At 35.6% G+C, this 21,417-nt stretch overlaps 1 protein-coding gene across 1 annotated transcript in view; it reads left to right on the forward strand.

Annotated features, from left to right (window-relative positions):
• Positions 1-21,417, forward strand: part of LOC118735729 (discoidin domain-containing receptor 2) — a 532,634-nt gene that overhangs the window by 261,573 nt on the left and 249,644 nt on the right. The window contains exons 10-13 of the mRNA XM_036465663.1: positions 2,941-3,148; positions 14,318-14,485; positions 17,984-18,210; positions 18,334-18,478. Of these exons, the coding sequence (XP_036321556.1) occupies positions 2,941-3,148; positions 14,318-14,485; positions 17,984-18,210; positions 18,334-18,478 (748 nt within the window). The remainder of the gene's footprint in view (positions 1-2,940; positions 3,149-14,317; positions 14,486-17,983; positions 18,211-18,333; positions 18,479-21,417) is intronic.

The raw sequence follows: 21,417 nt of genomic DNA on the forward strand, positions 1-21,417 counted from the left end.
CTTTCCGAATGGACCACGTAAGACGCAGCCGCGGTCAACATTTAAATGAAATTATCTTCAAAAAGTAAATGTCATGGACCAATCTAACGTTTCAAATAAAGAACCGATGAGATTTTGCAAATTTTATGCGTTTTTTTAAAAAAAAAAGGTATCAAGCTCTTAAAAAATCACCCGTTACATACATATGTATTACATACATGCGAGTACGTACTTTTTCTCATTTCTATTAACTTCGCGCCATATCAAGCTCACAAAGGACTGACATATTTATGCCTAACTTACAGACTTCTATCACACAAACTTAGTGCCATACATATATGATGTATTAATACATATACATACATATAAGTAGTATTTGTACCCCTTTTATATAGAATAATTTCCTACAATATATTTCTTGTCAATTTTATCAACCCTATTTAATTACTTATTTGTATTTCGATGATGGATTTTTGATCGACTGATCTTGCTGACTCGTGCCTGACTAATAAATATACATACATACATACATACATACTATATCACCCGTAATTATTATACGAGTACGGTTGCCAGACGTACTCAATTTCAAAGTTTTTGCGCAGTTGAAAAAGGTAATTTAATCCATGAGGCAATACGGATGCAGTCCTTAAATAGAGGTATCTTTCCACAGTTTGAATAAATATGTAGTTTTGTTTTTTTAAATATCACGTTTAAACGAAGCAGCTGAGAGGAACTTACTTAAGTATAAAGTTTGCTTCCTGGCGAAAAGAGAGAAACCGATTCAAATTTTAGAAAATGAACTTCAAATTAAAAGTAATATTAAAATATAATGTTTAGAGTTCTTTGACTATTTAAACACTGAAAGTGGAAATCATCTTATTATTGCTATTAAAAAATTTCATATATATAAAATAATTTATTGGCTCCTGTGATGATATTATAAAGGTATTTCATACTACATGTTAATGTGCATACTCATACTAAAAAGAATAACATTTTTATGTTTTGTGAACAACATTTCATTTATATACCAAGACATTATTAAAAATAAGTACTCTGGCGTTTTAAAGTATTATCTGCTACTAACATTCATAATTCTGCTTGGAATAAAAGTGTACTGAAAAGTACTGATTTTTATAGCTTGGAAAAGTCGAATGTACTGATTTCGCGCCAAAAAAAATCTGGCAACCCTATATACGAGCTTAACCTCTGTTGATATACATATGTACATACATATGTGCAAGCATATTGCTAAGCGATAGGCTGTCGAATTTCCGATTACCCATCGCCCTTTTCAAGTGCTTCATTGAAGGTGCATTTTACAAGAACATTTTTATGTTGAAAATTGGAAATAATTACGTATGTAAATATACTGTGTATGTCATGTGTTCTCCTTCGTAACGCGGAATGCAGCCATGTCGCAAATCTAGGTATCAAAACAAAACTTAAAACCTCTTTTAGCAAATTGTTGCAATAAAATTTGATAAAATCAGGCATTAAAAAATATTAAAATAATTCTAGAGGTTTAGTAGAAATCTTGAAGCTTGTTTAGCTAAACGAAAGCACAGAGAAGGCAACCTCAGATAATACATGGCATCTGAGCAAGAACCAATTTTGCTGTCAGAGAAGAATAACTACATATGTACTTTGTCCTAGATGGCTTCATAGCCCAGTTTCAAAAATAAAATGCCCTACGGACAACAGGTCTGGTAAGGGTAGAGGAGATGGTTGATTTTACAAGGTTTTCTTCTCACTACTTTTGTTCAAGAGGGGAGTTTCTCTGATCCAATATGCTAGCAGTTGCTCGTTAATGACGCAAGCCAAAAGAATTGGTGATATCAAATGTGAAGAATTAATGATTCTTCCATCCCCAATTATTTACTGCAAGAAGCGCCACATCGATGAGTTATGACTTGTTATGGTCGATTACCCGAAAATCGTAGGCTTTACTTACGGCAGCTCGCTCTCATTCTTAGCATATACAAGAGTAATCAGCACCAGAGACGCAACAAAGCTTCCGCATATTCTGCCGGAAGTACTTGGTTAAAAGGCAAAAAAACGTGTTGGCAACTTACAAAGCATTTGATTACATGCCTGTCGAAATACTGCACTTCGGAATGGCTTAGTGTACACGACCTTTACACTAAGTCACATAGTGCTCCAAGTTAAGAGGCATGCAACTTATGTGCGGGTTTTGCGTCGTGTAAGCCAAACACTGACACTCCTTTGAGCAAAAGCCACCTCCCAAATTATCTCTGCAAACTATTTAGTTAGTTTAGACCAGACAGTGTACAGACATATGCGCAAAGGTCGACAAAATTCACCGAGAGTTAGTTGCCAGTTTCATGAATTCCTGTCCCATTAAAAACATAATCACAATTCAGCCACCACCTGCAGCAGAAGATCATGAGAGATGCGTCACTCTGGTGTAACAAACTATGTTCTTAATATTGAAGCAGATTTACCAAAAATACATATCCAGCTTCTGAAGGAACTAAACACGTCACGCAGCACCCCCTTTCCTGACTGCTCGAGTAAGTTTTCACCAAAGCAGGAATCGGCAAGGTTAGAATTTACAAGCAGAAAAAATATCTCTTACCCTTACACAAAATCAGATTCCTAATAATTGTAATCTGACAAAATCACCAGAAAGAAATGTTGTTTCCATCTTTTCTTCCAATAGTTGAAAAAAGATCAGCAACGGCAAATTTTTCTTTAGTCCTATTTTGGGACTCCCACCTTACCAAAAAGAAAATTGAAGGTTTTGTCTAATATCATCGGCAGAGGCTTCTGACACATAAATACTAGTCGAGTGAAGAATTAAAAAGGCCTACATTACTGAATGGGACGGAGTTTTTTACTTCACTAAAAAATCTTTCAATTGTCAATTGTGAAGTGATTTTATTTTTTTCTTTTTATCAAACATTTGCTGATCTCCATAATTTAATTTGCTTGCAGGTTTTTGTGCACGCCAAGGTCTTCTTCAGCATTGGCGGACGTCAATATGCCGGCGAACCGGTGCAATTTTCTTATATGCCCGATACGGTGCTGGATCATGCACGAGATGTGACAATCAAATTGCATCATCGTCTGGGAAAATATTTACAAATACATTTGTACTTTGCAGCGCGATGGATAATGCTGAGCGAAATAACATTCATATCAAGTAAGTGCAATAAAAGAGCAAATGTTCCAAAATTCCAAAAAAGTATGTACATATTTTTTTTTTTGGCAATTCGAAACATGGACATAAGTTGTTGGTCATTTAAATACTAGACTTACATTTTAATCATTTAAATACTGGACACAAATCTTTGGTAATTTTACAACAAGCCATAATTTTCGAGAAGTTTGAAAACTGGATAATTTTTTAGGCAATTTAAAAACTATGCAAATATTTCTTAAACATTTAAAAACTGGGCACACATTTTTGATAATTTGAACACCATACATAATTTGATAGTTATTTATAAACAAAAAATATTTTTTTGGTCACTTAAAAACTGCACATAAATTTTATGACAAATTTCTTGGAAACTTAAAAACTGGATTTTTGTATTTTTGTCAATTTTAGAACTGGGCATAAGTTTATGGCCATTTGAGAACTAGGTGTAAATTTTTTGTCATTAAAAAGTTGAAAATATTTTTTGTGAATTTGAAAACTGGACATAATTTTTTTGTAATTCAAAAATTGGAAATTGGAGATTTAGAGAACCTAAAACTATTGGTGATAATTTAAAATAACAATCTTTGTTTTGGCTACTTAAACCCTGGACATACATTTTTCATAATTTTTAAACTGAGCAAACAATTTTGACCATTGGAAAAATTAATATACATACATTTTTGGTAATTTAAAAACTGGGAATTTTTTTTTTTTTATAATTTATAAACTGGACATAAATTTTAGGTCCTTTGAAAGCTTGACATAAACTTTTGGTAGTTTAAAACCTGGACATCAAGTTTTCATAATTTATTCATTTACATTTTGGTCATTTGAAAGAAGGGTATAGATATTTGGTAATCTCAAAAACTGGACATACATTTTTATACTTTTAAACTGGAAGTGGAAAAGGCAACAATAATTTCGTGGCGAGCTGGCGAACTTAGCACGGCTTTGTAACCCAAAGTCGCTGGTTCATATACCAGTCATGGCGGTTGAAGAAGTCTGAGACGTGGTGATTTCCGAAATAGCAGCTATAACTTCTACCAAAATGTAAATTACTGTTGTTTTTCCGCAAAAATTTTCATTATTAACGGCCTAAAGCTCAATAAAATGGTTTAATATAATTTGTATAATAAATAACCCCAAAAAAAAAAAACGAAAAATTAACATTTCATATACAAAAATTTCCATAAAACGAAGCCTTAATGATAACATTTACTAAAATTGAAATAAAAATCACACCAAATTATAAATTTCACACTAAATTATTGGAACAGGGAGTTTTTCACAATGTATGTAAAATTTTTTGCTTAAAATTTTCCGCGAATTTCTTATTAAAATATTGTTCATATTTACCACAACAAAGTACATAACAAATCCCTTAACTTCGTCCAAAACTCAGGAAAATTCAATAAATTTGCATACAACTTGGCATTTGAGTTTAACACAGAGCCAGTGTTAAAGTAATAACAACGTGTTGATCTTTGGGGATTTCTTTGCAGATAGTTTCTTCCTTAAAAAAAAAAATATCGAACATACATACTTTGTACATCACTCATTTGAACCGCGACACAATTACAAATTTTACTTCTAAAAGAGTTCTACATTTTTTTGCTTGCCAAAAACCGATACTTTTTTCGTCTCGGCAAGAATTGTACTGGGACCAGGACATAGCTCTTAAATCTGGGGCAGTCCCGCCGAAAACGGGACGGTTGGCAACCGTGTTAAATACCCTTTACCCTTTACATCAGCAGCCATAAGGCCTTTCGTGCAAAAAAAAGTTTGTAGCTGAGCTGAAAGAGTAAATTTAGTACATTTATTTCAATGCATGCGCTGTGTTTTTTCTTTCGGAGCTTATCAGCTTGCTGATCAGTTCATCTACTACCTCAGCTTATACTGATGGTACAAACTCTGAAGGATGGTACGGTAGTTCCCCGTAGGAATATATATTTTGGCCTTAGGGCTACATATTCCTGCCACTATATCGACAGCTCTTTAGCCATATGTGAAAAACCTTTTGGTTCTAGGCTGATTTGATATTTAGTTCGTTCTGGAACCTTTTCTCAAAAGTTTTTATGTTAACCATATCGTCTTTGTTCAGGTGGGAGATGAGAAATCGGGTTTTGATTTTCTCTGGTTCCTTGCATGGTTTCGTTCCATCTGCAAATAGGAGTCCTTTCTTTAGAGATCGAATGTTACTTTGAGTATCTAAAAATGCACAGAGCACTAGCTTGCCCCATAGAGCTCGTGCCGTTTGGTAGCCGGTAATTGGAATAAGTTATTGCTCATAGTGTAACAGCATTGACGTTGGGGTCGTAGAACTTTTGGGTTACCCAGAATTTTCTCTATCGGCTTTAGGATGAAGATGTTTAGCTCATGGGAGCAAAAGATTTTGCATCAAGGCTAGAAAATCCAGTTCTTCTTGCAGATAGACTGTCCTCCTGTGTGTGGTGGTTTAACACCTGTAAAGTGAGGCTACCCCCCGGTTGGAGGAAATGCCTTCACGGGATTTCCTAAAATTGTTAGCGTTGAAGAGTAATCGTCCCAGTACTTAGTTCGTTTTGCACTGCTAAAAAGTTGTTTGACCTCTTTCTGGAGAGCTAAGAGATTGGAGTTTCACCGTTGGTGCTGCCAATCGGCAGCTCTTACTCAATATAAGACCGAATTTTTCTTCTAGATTCGTGACATGCACTTTCCCCCGTATACACTTTCCCGAAAATTTTTTAGCTAACGAATCCTTCACCGCATTAAATTTGTTTCAAAGCAACCTTTCTTTCCCAATGTCATATCGTTTTATTCCACTTCAGTCCCATTTGTGTCGCACAAACTAGCGCACAGTTTATTTTTGCACAGTTAATATTGCCATGCACATTAGTTTTTTTCTCGTTTGTATTAGGTAAATGAGTTGAATTTTAATTACACTCCTTCATCTCTTCACTATGAATGCAAAATTTAGCAATTCTGCAAGTGCACTTTGACATTAACTTACATACATATGTACATTGCTAAAGTGGTTATGTGCTTCGATATGATTTAAGTGCTCAGAGCGTTCAAGGCTACCAGCATTAATAAATACGTAAAATACGCTTTTAAATATTCACATTTGCCCTTTTGTAATTTTTTCCGATTTGCTCAGCGCATTGTTTTTATTTCACGCTTTTTTTTTGCGAACAAAAAATCAAATCGATTGCGCTTATTTCGATTGATCTGATTTTAATTGCAAAATTTTACGCCTTTCACAAAGGCACTGACATTTAACTTATGTAGGCACGTACTGAGTAGAGAGCTGCTTAAATGATTTCACTTTACCTGTTGGCTATTTACACACTAAAAATAGTTAGTAAAGGATGTAAATAACATAGCAAATGAACATGAAAAGTAATGAAGTGAAATTCACTAATCACGTGCTTCTGCTAAGTAGTTATTCTAACTTGGTATATGAGCAAGATTTTCCAATGTTAAAGTTTGAGCATTTTTTCATTCGCAATGCAAACATAAAATGAAAATCTCTTGAGAAAATGACCTGATCTAGAAGAATAGTATTCTGTATAAACTACGTACCAAGAATAAGTTTATGTGTCTCGTTTTTTTTTTTTTTGTAAGTTTAGCGTGCTTACAGTGTTTTTAGTGTTTCATCTCTATATATTTTGCAGAAGTTATATAATCTTTTCAAGTATTCCGTGATTTTTCTGACTCTACATATCTAATGACACTTTTGTCTAATTTTTAAGACTTTTGGGTATTTTTTAAATTCTTTAATATCGTAAGGATTTTTCATAAAGCTTTTTTTGGTTTTTTTTTTTTAGTTGGATCATCTAGAATTGAAATTGGGAAGACTTTTAATTTGTTTATCTTTCAACGCTTTACTCATCTCGTTTCGAAAAATCCCATATAGTACCGAAAACACTGAAAAATTTCCTTGAACTCCCGGATTAGCCACGAAAATACCAAAATAGTGCTTAAATATCATATAGTCCTGAGCATCCCGAAATAATCCCGAGAAATCCGAAAATTCCGAAGTAATCGCAAAAATCTCGAAGCTACCCAAAAATCTCGAAACCAATAAATATAACATAAACGCAAAAAATGCCCCAAGTTATTTAAAAAAGTTCGGAAGAGTAAAACACGAATGATCCCGACAAAATCCGGAGGAAATCTTGAAAATAATCCTTATGCAGGAATTATAACCTACAATGAAAGGCAATTCTAATGCTGTCATTAAAAAGTGGTGTGACGATTTTTTCACTATCAGCCTTATCATGAGTTTCATTTCGCCCGAAATCCTTCACTTTTCTCTTTCCGCCTATCGTACGTATTCACTATGGGTGGATGGAAAAATTTCTGATGAATTTGCTTTGAGGCGAAACTCAGGATAACACTGTGGGTATGTCTGTTTGATTACAAAATTTTAAAATAACCTTTCTTTCGTTCTCTCTCTAGCTTGAATTCAATTATATTTACATATTTCTTTTTGATTTTTTGACACTTGGCAACTCTGCATTTGGAATAAAATTAAAAAATATATTAGTTAACAATATTGCAAACTTAAAAAAAAAACTTTTTTAACGGGTGGCGACTCTGTTAAAATATACGCTTTATTTCAATTTTCTTAAGTTTTTTTTATGACTTTCTGACTGATGAATTAACTAAGCATATTTTATAGTTGGTAATCGTAAGTTCATTTCAATTTTAAGAGAGTTGGAAACTCTAATAAAATGTGTATTTAGAATAACTTTTTTGACATTTGGCAATTCGATTAAAAATGTATTTGGATAAAAAAAATTATAACTATATTACCCAATTTATCATACATATTTTTAAATAAGTGACAGCTCTGTTAAAATATAAGTTCTATTCCAAATTTTTTAAAATTATTCTATAATTTTATGAAAGGTTAATTAATTTGCCCTAAGGATATATAGTATTTAGAATAACTTTTTGTTAACAAATTTTTTGTTTAATTCATTTTAATTTTCAGACAGTTGGCAACTCTATCAAAATATTTGTTGATATTAAATTTTCCCTAACATCTTTTAAATTTTGTAAACGTGTTGAAATATTTTTGGGGCTACTGTCTCGTTAATTCAATTTAATTTTTCGGCTGGTGGCAACTCTACTAAAATGCATATATGTTTGCTGCGATATCATTTATATTTATTCACTTTTATGTGTGTTAAAAATATAATACGATTTTTTTTTAATTTATTTACTTAACGATTTAGCACTCTTTTGTCAAAAAATATACAGTATTCGAAATTATGGTAATAACTGTACTAGTGCTTAGTAAATTATTGAATCAATAGTGAAGTATAGCGAACATAAGCAAATATTTTGAGCGCGCTTTCAAAACCATTTATGCAGCCCTCTAGCACGTACCTACATATATATTCGGTACATTCGCAAACAGCAATTCATTCACATTACTAAGCATAAAGAAAGTAATGAAATATAAAAAAAGTTGGAGGACGAACGAAAAAAATACATAGCAACCATTCTTGAAGATAAAATATTAAACTTAAAATACATCAAAAACAAGAGTGGAATCTATGTATGTAGGCGAACAAAAACGATGCATTTCAATTAAAAGAGATTAGGCAAGGCTTAAAGGCGAAAGTGTATACATTGTGTTTGCATACAAATATGAATGTATGTACTTGTGTTTGCTTGCAAAATTCTGCAAATGCCAAATTCACTGCATTGCAATGTGCTGTTCACTGCTGCAAATATACTACTATCTATGTATGAGAAATGAACAAATATTGTGCAAAGAATTCAATCTGGAAAGAGCACTGAAAGATATTCGTTCGGTATAGTGAAGTTTTTTTTTCGATTTGGTATGCAAATTCAAATTGAATTGGATTGAATATTCAAAGAAAATATTGAACTGATTTCGTTTTTCTGACTTACTAACAGCCGATGTGTAAATGAAATATGAGAGAAAAGTAGGGAGAGTAAAGTATGTAGAAGAAGAAGAAATGTTGAGCCGAAAGTAATTGCAGAATTTGTTGAATGCGTATATATGCATGTAGATATGTATGTATGTAACGGTATTTTCCTATTTTCTCTAGCTGCTGTAGTAGTGTTATAATTGGGTTTGCATAGTATTGGTGCATTCTGTTTCATTCAAAGTGCATCATGCAATGAGTTCTACTATATGAAAATGTAGTGAGTGATAAGTGAGGTAATGGTAGTGGTTCTAGGCGACATCTCCTAGTGGGCCAACTAGTGCGACTAGGGGGTTAATCCCTGCCAAACAAAACTGCAATTATTGTAAAAAAGGTTTGCGTCTTTTATTTGGATTTGCGAAAACTACTTGGCATCTCTCCTCGTTAGTAAAATACCTGGTATTAATTTTTTACTACAAATAGAATTGAAAAAATTGTATAGCGTAGGTTAAATGGCGATAAACTTTACGCACAAGTGGTAGCCATTTTCGTATCATTAATCGCGTGTGACTTTGCTAAAAGCCCGCCAGCGTGGTTGATAAAGTTAAGTATGTTGTGGAGACTTATACCAGACAGATATTGTATCGATGTCAACTCAAAGGCTCCTAATATGGTATTCCTGCCACCCATTAAAGGTGGATTTTTGCAAAGAAGTTGCTCTACTGTCTCTTGTCCATTTTCATTCCAGCAACTTCTACAGGATCCGTTGTAGGCGATGCTCAGCTTTCTGGCGTGGGTGCAAAGGAAGAACGTCAGTTTGGAGATGTATTAAAAAGTTGCATATTTTATTAGGATTGTACACCGGCCACATGAATTTAGATATACGGCAGTGTACTGCCGTGACATTGGAGAACGATTTCTCTGTATATACATAGTTCCGATAGGTAATGGGATCCAATGCTTGATCCCTCCCTGGCTAACTCATCTGCAGCTTCTTTGCGATAACCAGGAGCTCAAATTTGCAGGGCAATTCTGGCATATGTCTTTCTGAGAACGTTACTCATACGCCATGTATGTACGTACCTTGAATTTAACTCTTCCGTGATAAATTGTAGACCCAATGGGCGGTATGATTAAAAACTATGCAATCGATTTTTCTTAAAATTTCAGGCCTTTTACTCGATTTATTAACAAAAAAATTTAAATGTCTAAAATTTTAAGAAAAATTAATTGCTTAATTTTTATTCTTACAGCCCAATATGGATCCGCTATTTTGAATATTTCAAATCCGATTTCAGATTCGTAGTCAGCGATCTTAAGATCCCCCGATTGTAAAGTTTTAGGCGAATCTAATCGATTTTAATTTTTTTTTTGGCCGCCATATTGGATCAGCCATTTAGAATTTTTCCAATCTGACTTCAGATTTAGCAACTCGAAAAACAAATAAATGCAGTGATTTATTTTTAGTTGTTTGTGTTTCCGATAGGGTAGGGTCATTTGTTATGGTTTTTGTCGCTTATCTGGATTTGATTAAGCGATTCATATGATAATTTTCTGGGAACTTTTTACAAGCGCCACATAACTTTCGATTCCACATTAAAAAAAAAAATTCTTTACAACTCCTAAAAATAATTATAAGTCTCCGCCATTTTTGGGCAGAGTCGCCTGCGTATAGGCGTGGAATAACTCAGACATATTTTCCTTTTTACAACAATAAAAAGTAATGAATAAACAAATGTAAATAAAGAAATAAATGAAAATAAAGCAAAAATAAATAAAACATATTAATAAAAATTAAATTAAGTACAAGTTTTCTTTTCCTTTAAAAAAATCTTAAAATTAAAAGAAAAGTAAATTAGAAAAAAATGTAATCAATAAAGAAGAAAATAGTACTTTAAATTAAGTGAAATTAAAAAAAAAAATTATTTTTAAAACAAAATCTGAAGATTAAATAAAGATGAAAAACTAAAATTAATTAATATACCATACGATCCTAAAAATTAGATGAAATAAAACAAATAATTTTAAGCAAAAAACAAAACCGACTTCAGTTCTCATATAAAAATTTAAAATTGCCGTTAAACTAAATCAGTGGGTCCCATACTACCTCTGAGATACCAACTTTTCTTTGAAAAATTATAGAAATCGGTTTCCGTGGTCCAAAGCTATGCGGTAACATACATACAAAATAAAAATGTATTACCCTTTAAAATAAATATATATGTATTAGAGTGGTTAAAAAAATTTTTTTTTTGGAAATTCATTAATGCTACCTCAAATTATTTTTATTTGTGATAAAAAAGAGAAACGTGTTTTTTTACTTTGAAAAAAGTTTTCTTATAGGTCGCGCTGGTCGGTTTTTTATAAAAACGCTGATGTTCTCAACTTGTTAAACTTGTGTTGTTTCTCGACATGTTAAAATGCAGCTAAAAATTTGTTTTTTACATATAATTACTCTGGTATTATTGGGGAACATTCCCTTAATTACATACCTGTCTTGGGCAGTTAGAATGGGCCTAGTGGCCGAAAATATGCTCTCGAAAAGAGACTAGTAAAACTAAAACGTTGATACTGAACGATTTACGCATTGTCATGGGTTGGAACTTGTTACCAGGGGGTTTCTGGGGTTGCTAATTAGGAATCTGAAGTCAGTTTTTCGAAATTCCAAATGGCGGTCCATTTTTTTTTCAAAGGATTTTATTTATTCGAAACCCGGCACGCGAGAGTGTTTGGGATCGCCGATTACGAATCTTAAGTAAATTTTTTTTAATTCAAAATGGCGGATCCAATATGGCGATCAAATAAAAAAAAATTACTAAAATTAAAACGTTGATGTTGAAATTAATTGGTTTTAAGTAATTGTATGAAATAAAATAAAATATTGATTTTCCCATATTTTAAGAAAGTTGAGTTTAATTAAAATAAATTACACTTAGTGTAGCACGTAGAAATTTCATACACTCAGTGAAGCGGGTGAGAGCGATCTAGTCTTAAATAGATGAATTGTATGCTTTCAGAATACATTTTTCTAATTGAAATTTATTGGGTAGGTTGTACACGATTTTGGTCGGATTTGGGAACAAAATTGGTAGGGAAAAAAATTGTTAGTAGCAACGCTGTTCCCTTATCTTAACTCAAATCCCTTTCGCACACCCACCTACTTCTTTATTACCCGGAATGCCTTTGTGTTTACCTGTTACCCAAGGTCGTTTATATACTGAAATTTAGTCAATATTTCGAAAAAAAATTGAAATATGTCAACCTTTTCTTTTTCAAAATTTTGTTACAAAAGATAAAGAGTTATCTTATTTCCACTAATATCTTATCGGATATATCCTTAGAAGCTGCTTTGAAAATTACACTTTGACTTCAGTTGGTATTAAATATTTGGCCGACCATTGCTCGAAGTGCATATAATTTTTTCAGTTTTCAAGGTTTGGGTATCAAATAACGGTCATTAATCTAACCCAGTGATTCCCATAGTGGGCCAGGTGGACCCCCAGGGGTCCACGGAAGACTCGACGGGGGTCCACGGTGATGTGAAAAAATATGGGGTGCATGGGTTGTAAATAGGGGTCCACGAAGTTTTATCTGGTTTCGTTGTAAAGAACCAAAATGTTTGCTTGATAGCCTCTTTATTTAATTTAAATTTTTTTAGTGGTGTATTGTGCTCTTGAGGCACTGCTGCACTTACCCTCAGTTAGTGTTTTTCCTGTAGACTAAAAAGAACCGATGCTGGTATGACAATGAGTGGGGCGCGACGAAAATTGCTGGCGGAAGAGATTTAAGCACTTGTGACTTTTCAATGGTACAGGATAGTACGCCACCATTACCTTTGTTGAAGAGATTATATAATGTTGAGTTCCCTGAGACTGAATGCTGGTTTGATTCCATCGCTGAGACCGGACTCACACATTGTCGATTCTTCACTGATGACTTAAAAACTGACTCTGGGTCATGATCTGGGGTCTTTTTCGAGTTTAATGGAGATAAGCTTCTGTAGGGGAATATGCTTCGGTCTTCCAGGCTGATGTAATTGCAATACTCAAAGTGTAGGGGAAGGAGTTTACGTGACTGCAGTGACAACCAAGCTGCACTTAAGGCATTGACCAGCCCTCTATTTAAGTACTTCCGAACTAGTTCGGCAATGCAAGTCTCGACCAAAAATATGACGGTGAACATAACGAAGTTGTCTTACTCTGGGTGCCAGGTCACTCTGGAGTACCTGGTTATGAGACATCTGATCATTTGGCCAGAGTTGGCTCAGACCAGGCATTCCTCGGTCCGCAACCAGTGTTAGCACTCCCACCTTCGGCAATCGAAGCCACCATCAGAAACTGTGTGAATAATTCGCTCAGAAATGACTGACAGGCATCGAGGGGATGCAGGTGGGCAAAACTCATGTTGCCTTCAATCTCACAAGGTTTATCTAATTTTTTGCTCTCACTGATGTTTTAAGTTTTGTGTGTTTAAAAATGTGACAATTATTTCTCGCCTCACTTTAAAACTCGGAGCGATAAAAATAAAAACGATGGCATTAACACAAATAAACTATTTTACATATAATCCACATGCCAAGTCATGAGAGAGGCGAACATTTGATGAGTTTATGATGAAGAAAATGTAAATAACGCTAGCGCGCGCAGAGCTCGTAAAAAATATAACTCTTCCGAGCGAGAGAGTATTTTGATGTATTTACGAGCTTTATTTTTTTAGATCTACAAGTGTGCAATCACATTATTTTTATAAATAGAACACAAGAAAATATTTTACTTTTATTTTGGTCACTCTGGGTTTAGTTTTTGAATTCACCCACAATGCAAATTTACATTGTTAGATCTAATTTTCACATTTAATTTGTTTACGGGTTTTGGAAATATTTAAAACTGTATCAGCAGGGGCGTCCACCGAGACCAGTAAATTTTTGAAAGGGGTTTACGAGGAAAAAAAAGTTTGGGAACCTCTGATCTAACCCAATATTTCATTCGATAAAAATTATGTGGATACAAATATGTCGAGCCCTAACCGCCAAAAAAGTGTGAGCGAAAACAAAAAATATTTTTTTTCCGGTAGGCGTTTTCTTTTATTAACACGGCAATTACTGTAGATACAAACGTGAAGGTCAATGAACCAGTTACGTTTGATGTTAGGTATATAATACTGGCGGTGATCCTACCCATCCATAGATATATGTATATCCATATGTACATGTATACAATAATTGCTCGTTTAAAGTAATAAGATTTAAAATGACACAGCCCATTTCGACCTCTTCTCTTTCCAGCACCCGTTGTTGGTAATTTCACAGACGAAGATTTCGCTGGTGGTGGTGGTGCCATTGGTGTAGGCGCAACGCCACAAGATAATGCAGAATATCCATTGCAGCGTGATGAAGTGGAGCGCGTCATTAATGGAAAATTTGGTGAACGCAGTCAGCAGCAAACGCCATTGGGTAAGTGATTTTTTTTTTTTCGTAATAAAATATTAAACTTACGTCCATTATTACACACATACATATATGCCAGCTCTTGCTCCTATATGCCAGTAGGATTTGATATACATAGCTGTCAGAAATTGCAACTTCATACAGCTTAACATTGTACTCGGATTATTGTTAAGTGAGAACTCCAAATGAATCTCACTGCCGCATTTAGACGTCTTGATGAGAGTTTCAATTACACAAAAATGCACTCCTAATACTTCTGACACTTTCATGAAATTTTGTCTACTTTTTGGCATGCCAAGCGCGCTCAAGCACCTAACGACTGTCATATTCATTCAAAGCTTCGGCTTTTATTAAAATGATGTTCAATTCACACAGCTTCTCCACCGCTTTCCTTACTCAACCATTTTCCTTCTCCCCATTTAATAACCGTAATACTCTTTTGTATGAAATCGCAATTTCACTACATATTTGCAAACCGCAACTGTATGCTGGAAAAAGTGCCGTTGCATATTGCGTTGCACAACTACGGACACAACAATGAATCGCAGACATTTTTTATATTTTTGTCCGTTAAGTGTAACTGCGGAGCAAGATTTTCATGTATGCAGCAATGCACACAAAACTCTTTCTTTCTTTGAGTCAAAACGAAATAACGCTAGTGTATGCAACATAATTTTTTTTTTTTAAATTTGTGAATAAAAATATTTCAAGGCATATTTGCTTTCAACGATTTTACAGTAATTCTATAAAAAAATGCATTTTCTTCAAAGATCTTGCGGCACAAGTATATGTATGTTAAACAATTTTAAAATTAAAAAACGGGGTCCTTATTTTCGACTTTCTTCACTACTGGGGGTGACTACAAAAAAAAAATGTGAACCACCCAAATATATTAACATACATACATACATATACATTAGTAATGGATTTTGTTCAATATCGTTCAGAAAAAAGTTCTAATTCATGCGCTGGTAGCTTCTATTGCAAATTTTCGGTCATCCGTTAGACGTAGTTGTCTGAATAAAGCCCGTCAAGCACTGCCAGCGTGAAGTGTTCGCTCGAAGTTTTTGAAACCAAGTATGCAGTCTTCCGTGGAAGGACGCTCGAAAATGTACGCCTCTTTGGTTTATTCGAGAGAATTTCTAAAAATCTCTGCCCCTTCAATCCAAGTTTAATCGGCTTTGAGGTGAAGCGCTTGCTGTTGTCAGCACTATTCGCTGTTTTGCGCTTTTGGCTAGCAGTCTTACAGGGCCCTGATGGATGTAGCATCGTGTCGAAGGGCTCTAGAGCAGCATGGCTGTTAAGCGAATTCGCTTAATAGTACTTCTTCTTAATTTGCCTCGCTACTTTGTGAAGTTCCTGCAGTTGTTCATACCAACTGCGAAAATGTTATGGAAAATGGATACTTCTTCCATTTTTTGCTAGAAATTATTTTTACGTGGCGGGTCTAAAGCCCAGTGCACAACTCATTTAATTTGTCATAAGCAGTTTATTCTTCCCATTATCTGCATTCAAAGAGTTACATACCTTAAAGGAATTTCTCTATGCCCACCGCATGAGTGGAGGGTAGAAGATGAATATTGGGATCTTCTTGGCTACATTCTTTGTTGCCGTAATTTCTCCTTCAACCAGCGCCCTGTGCTCTAGATAGTTCAGTAGATTTGCATCTCGAGGCTCCAAAAGCACATTGTACACTAAGAACCATTCCAAAGCCAATTTTCTACAATGCCAAGAGACAAGGTCAGAAGAAGTTTTTTTTTTGTTCTCTTAGCTTCAAAAGAATTGGTCCCTTAGCCACAGCTGCTTATTACTTTTCAAACCATGAATTTGCGAGGAAATTTTAACCCTAGACTGCACTCCACTTACTTCTTCGTCGAATCGAGGACGAGAATTTTCATTTTCAATTTTTATAGGTAATATAGTTTTGAGCAAATGTTGAAGTATGTAAACGGTTTTCAAAAAATGCGTCGTCGTTTAGACGAAGAAGGACTTCTGTGTTACCTAAGTTCCAAATTATCTTTTTTTAGATTTCGTCAGTTGACAGTCAACCTAATACATTTTTCCAATGATCTGCACATTTTTTCAATCATATAATTTTATTATGCTATTTTAGGGTTTTATTACACTTACGGAAAAGAGTGGTTAAAACATACCTCACATCCATGATGCAGTAATCAAAGTTTTCAAAGAAATTCGTTTTCAATCTTGGCATGTAGTTTTGCCTGTATGTTCTTCAAAGCATTACTATCTGGAACTTTCTGCGCTATGAATGTCTTCACATTAGCTTTCTTCTCTGATTTTCGTACAAAAAACTCGGAACAATCCACCTTCTGCGCCAGTTTTCTGGCCGAAACGTTGAGGTTCCCCTACAAAATAGTGATGATTTTAACTTAATTTTGTTGGTCGCTGATGTCGTTCTCTCTGCAGAAACCTGGCTTCCTGGAAACAACTCTCTCGATACAGTTTTTGGGCTGACTTTAAGTGTCCGTGGAATTTTTTTGAATTGCACAAACGATTTTCATACTTAGAATTCGCTTGGCATTTTTAAAAACGTCTAGCAAAAATATTTCACATTTGTCTCAAGGCTTATTATAAAATAGGATGTTCAGGTTTAGTATTTTGAAAAAAATATCAAATCTAATTATCAAATCTAAGTACGTGGTTGCTCAATGCGATGATAAGCGACCTACTAAAATGCAAGCACTCCAGTACCAATTGGCAGTGTGGAGTGCACACACTAACCACCTTGGTAGAGCCGAAGCCTGTCTAAAGCATTTGCTGTTCTTGTGTCCGACACCCGCTTGAAATGCTACTCCACATGGAACCATTACTGGTTCTACCGTATTTGGGTGTTAAACCACAGCCTCCACGAAAATCCCCGAAGGCCGGTTCCCTAGAACAGGCCAATTAAGTCTCTGGTCAGACATCGAAGCCCAAACCTCTGCCATTTGAGCCTCCGTTCCACTCGAGGACTAGCAGCCTTGGAATGGGTACCCCGGGGGTACCACTTACTCGGAATCCCCTGCGAGGGATCACTTACTCAGTGGAGACCTATTTTTTTTAACAAAAAAATGTACCGCGGTAAAACCAAAGCAAATCCTTCCGAGCTCCGTTGATATGACGGTTGTCCGGAGGCTCCCTTAGAAAACGGTCGAAAAGCACTTGCCAGCAAATCAAGCAATGGGCAGGGACCCACGTAATAGCAAGCTCAAGCGAGAAGTTAAACCCACCTCAGTATTACACTATTGGTTTTATCAAAGAATTACAATGCGCCTGCAGGACTTACACGAATAGGCTGTTCGTCGACTGCTCTGGGGTTTATAAGTTTTAAGAAAATATGCCAGTATTTTGATAAGGACCCAGGTTACGATACCTTTTTTCGTTTTCGAAACAAACCTTTAGCTGGACAACCTACAAAAATGTAGTGTAGCCTTGCTATTTAGGTACTGTCTTCAATCATCAAATAAACAGCTGAATTTTCCATTTCCCTATCTTCCAACACAGTTATTTCACCCAAACCAATTGATCATCCGGAACCGGAAAGCAGCTTAATTGGCTACATATTTGCCGTATTAGTGGCCATAATTTTGGTGCTAGTCATTGTCATACTCTTAATTGTCATACGTAATAAGCGCGGACGTGGCGGTAATGTGCTCGATGCATTTCAGCACAATTTCAATCCGGATACACTTGGCGGTGCTGATAAACGCCTCAACTGCAATGGCATGAAGGTGAGTGGGTTGTTCATTTTTGTGCTTTAATTCTGATGATGACTACAGTGTTTTAATTCTTTTTTTCCACAATTTCCACATAATGTCTCAATCATTTTGTCCATCTCTGTTTTTCGTTTGCAGGCCGTCACCATGGACAATGACACGGAGTCCATTGACAAGAGTAGCCTGTATCATGAGCCATTTAATGTGAACATGTACACAAGTGCAGCGAGCGGCTGCTCCATGAATGACATGCAACGACAACATGTCACACCGGACTACACAGGTATGCAAATTACTTATTATGTACATATGTACGTGTATTTTTTTTTTTTTTTTTTTGTACTACGGATTTATATGAAAGTGCCTGTGTATGTAAATTTTCGTTGTTCAAATTATGAACAACATGTTTTTCTCGCACGCAAATGGGACGGGTTGTGTCAACAAATAATACTTAATAGCAAGTAAATCGCATCGCTTACATACTACGCACTTGTATAAGTACACATATGTACGTATAAATTGATTTAGTAGGCCAAAACCTTCTCAATTTGAAAATTAGGTGAATACTTCTGTATATCCTGCTGGTCCGGTAGCAGCCAATTAAACACCTTTTACAGATTTTTCACCGAATGCAACCACGGTTTCATTCGGGCTTTATTTATTCAAACCGGCTTTAAGAAGCATTTTCATCGCTACTCCTGCATTTAAACATTTCATAATTTCAGTCGAATAGGCAGGCACTTAAAATCTATGATCCCTCTTTTGCCGAAAGTTAAGTACGTATCTCGCTCTTATCCTGGATTCTAAATTTATGCGGAAGTTTCAGGTTGATGGGACCACATCCTAAACTACGAGGGAACTGACATATATCTCCGAGCTAGCCGCCAATCTATCCTATATGGAAGGCCGTGCAAAAGACTATCTTAACCCTTTGACGACCGTTACTGTTCCGTTGGGAAATTCAAAGATATGACACCTGATTCGAGTTCTGCGAACCCATTTTATTAAACAGCTGCTAACCCTGTCACCCCACTCCCGGAAAAACCAATAAAAGGCTATGAAAGGCTATGAAAAACCTTTACGTGATGGAGTTAAATGGACGTCGGATTTGATACAGTGACCAAAAAAACATATAAAAATAATGGTCTGGTAACAGGAAGAATATATTTATTTTTTTTTTTGTGGAGCTGTGTTATCTACTAATCAAGACCTATTCGAAAAAATCGGATCCATAGTTTTTCCAGGAAATTTTTATATGAAAATTGACATCGGTGTCCCTTTGGTCGTCAAAGGTCATCGTCGATGAACTATTCTAACTTTGTACTAACTCAGGGCTGTCAGACACACTAACATATCTCAGCTTTGTCGGACAATATAACCTTTTTTTTTTTTTGATAGTTTGTTATGCCGTTAAGCTATGGACTTAAGACAAAAAAAAATAGGTGCGTCTGAGTAAGGATAGTTTATATGACACAGCTGAGATAGGATATTCTGTTCAGGTAGTCTTTCGCATGACCTTAAAATTAGGAGAGATTGATGGCTATCGACCACTTGCGATGAAGTTACCTTGGTCCACCCGGATGGTGTAGAGGCGTCTGTATAGCAAGTTTTGGGGGTACAGCCCAAAGATCCTGATATGAATGCACACTATGATAGCACGGCATGTAAGTAATTAAATATGGGGTCGAAAACTTCAGCTTTTAGATCTAATTTAGTCAAAGTAAGACAGTTGTTAACAAAATTTCAAACGTTCAGCCTGTGTGTGCATCACGGGGGCGGTTTTCACTTGCCTGGCTGCAGCACCTGAGGATATTCTCGACTTTGCGCTCCGTTCAATTTCGCCAAAGAGGGTATTGGCAGAAAAAAATTGTATCGTCCAGGAACCTAGAAAAGCTAGGTTTAAAGCTAGAGGAGACCTTTTTTACAGAGATAAAATTAACAGGGCAAAATTATCTCCCCTGCTGTTTAACCTCGTGCTTAACGAATTTTTGCTCCGCACATCGAGAGTCCCTGAGGTTGTTGCCTATGCAGATGACTTAGCCATTTTGGTCGTGGGGAAATTCCTCTCCATGGTCCGCGAGATTCAGCGATCTGCAATTAACGATCTGGCGGGGTGAGCAGAAAGAAACGGTCTAGGGGTTAACCCATCCAAAACCGAACTTGTTTGAGAGACGACTCCAAAATGGATGTCGGATCAAGATCTGAAGTCCTCTTTCGGGAGTTATCTCTGAGAGAGTCTAATAGACTCCCGGATCACTGCATTGTTTTTCAGGCTCAGATAAATGCAATCGACATGGCGGCAAAGCTGGCGAGAATAATCGACCTAGCTCCATCTAAACTTGCCTTCATCGTTGACAGTTAGGCAGCTACCAAAGGTATAGGGTCGGAAGGGACTAACTCGATATGTGTTAGGGAATGCCGAAGATCCCTGCAAACTCTACAGCAACACATAATCACCCTTTACTGGGTCCCGAGGCACAATGGTGTACCAGGAAATAAGGAAGCGGACGAATGTGTTAGAAAGGGATCTCAAATTTGGCTTGGGGAGGCGATCCAGATCGTGAAACCTCCTCTGCGATTTCTGTTTTCGGAAATCGAGATAGTGACCAAGGCAGTCACCCACAGCAGGTGGGAAAATCTGCACCCCTATATATATATATGGTATCACGCCCGCTCTGGTCACGGCTCGATAAACGAAGAACAACGAGCTTATTAAAGCTGTCAAAGCCAAACGATAAGCTTTTTACGGGAATACTAACGGACAATGGACCATTGCTCATATGGCCGCCAGGTTCGGAGCGCCACATAACGATTTCTGTAGAAGCTGTAGAGATGAGGAGGATGTAGAATCCGTCCAGCACTTCTTCTGTGAGTGTCAAAAATGGACGATTAGTGTTTCAATGTTTTTACAATGTTTTTCAGCATAAATATTTTTTGCTATTTTTTTTATAAAAATATGGTCTATGCTTTAACAAAAACCATATAAATCACTCTTTATACAGAACTTAGAAAAATTCCACAAATTTGTATCTAAATTTCGAGCTTTTAACCAGAATTTTTTAAAAAATTTTGGGTATGCCTTATACAATCTTAGTAAAATAAATGCAAGTTTTGACCGGCTAGAAAATCGCATTGACCTTAAACATTTTTTTTTTGTTTGTTTACGGTGCTTTTCACTTTTTAACCGACTTCCAAAAAAGGAGGAGGTTATCAGTTCGTCGG

The sequence above is a fragment of the Rhagoletis pomonella genome, unplaced genomic scaffold (genome assembly GCF_013731165.1).
Source record: "Rhagoletis pomonella isolate Grant_MI unplaced genomic scaffold, Rhpom_1.0 Rhpom_scaffold_00003, whole genome shotgun sequence".
NCBI lineage: Eukaryota > Metazoa > Arthropoda > Insecta > Diptera > Tephritidae > Rhagoletis > Rhagoletis pomonella.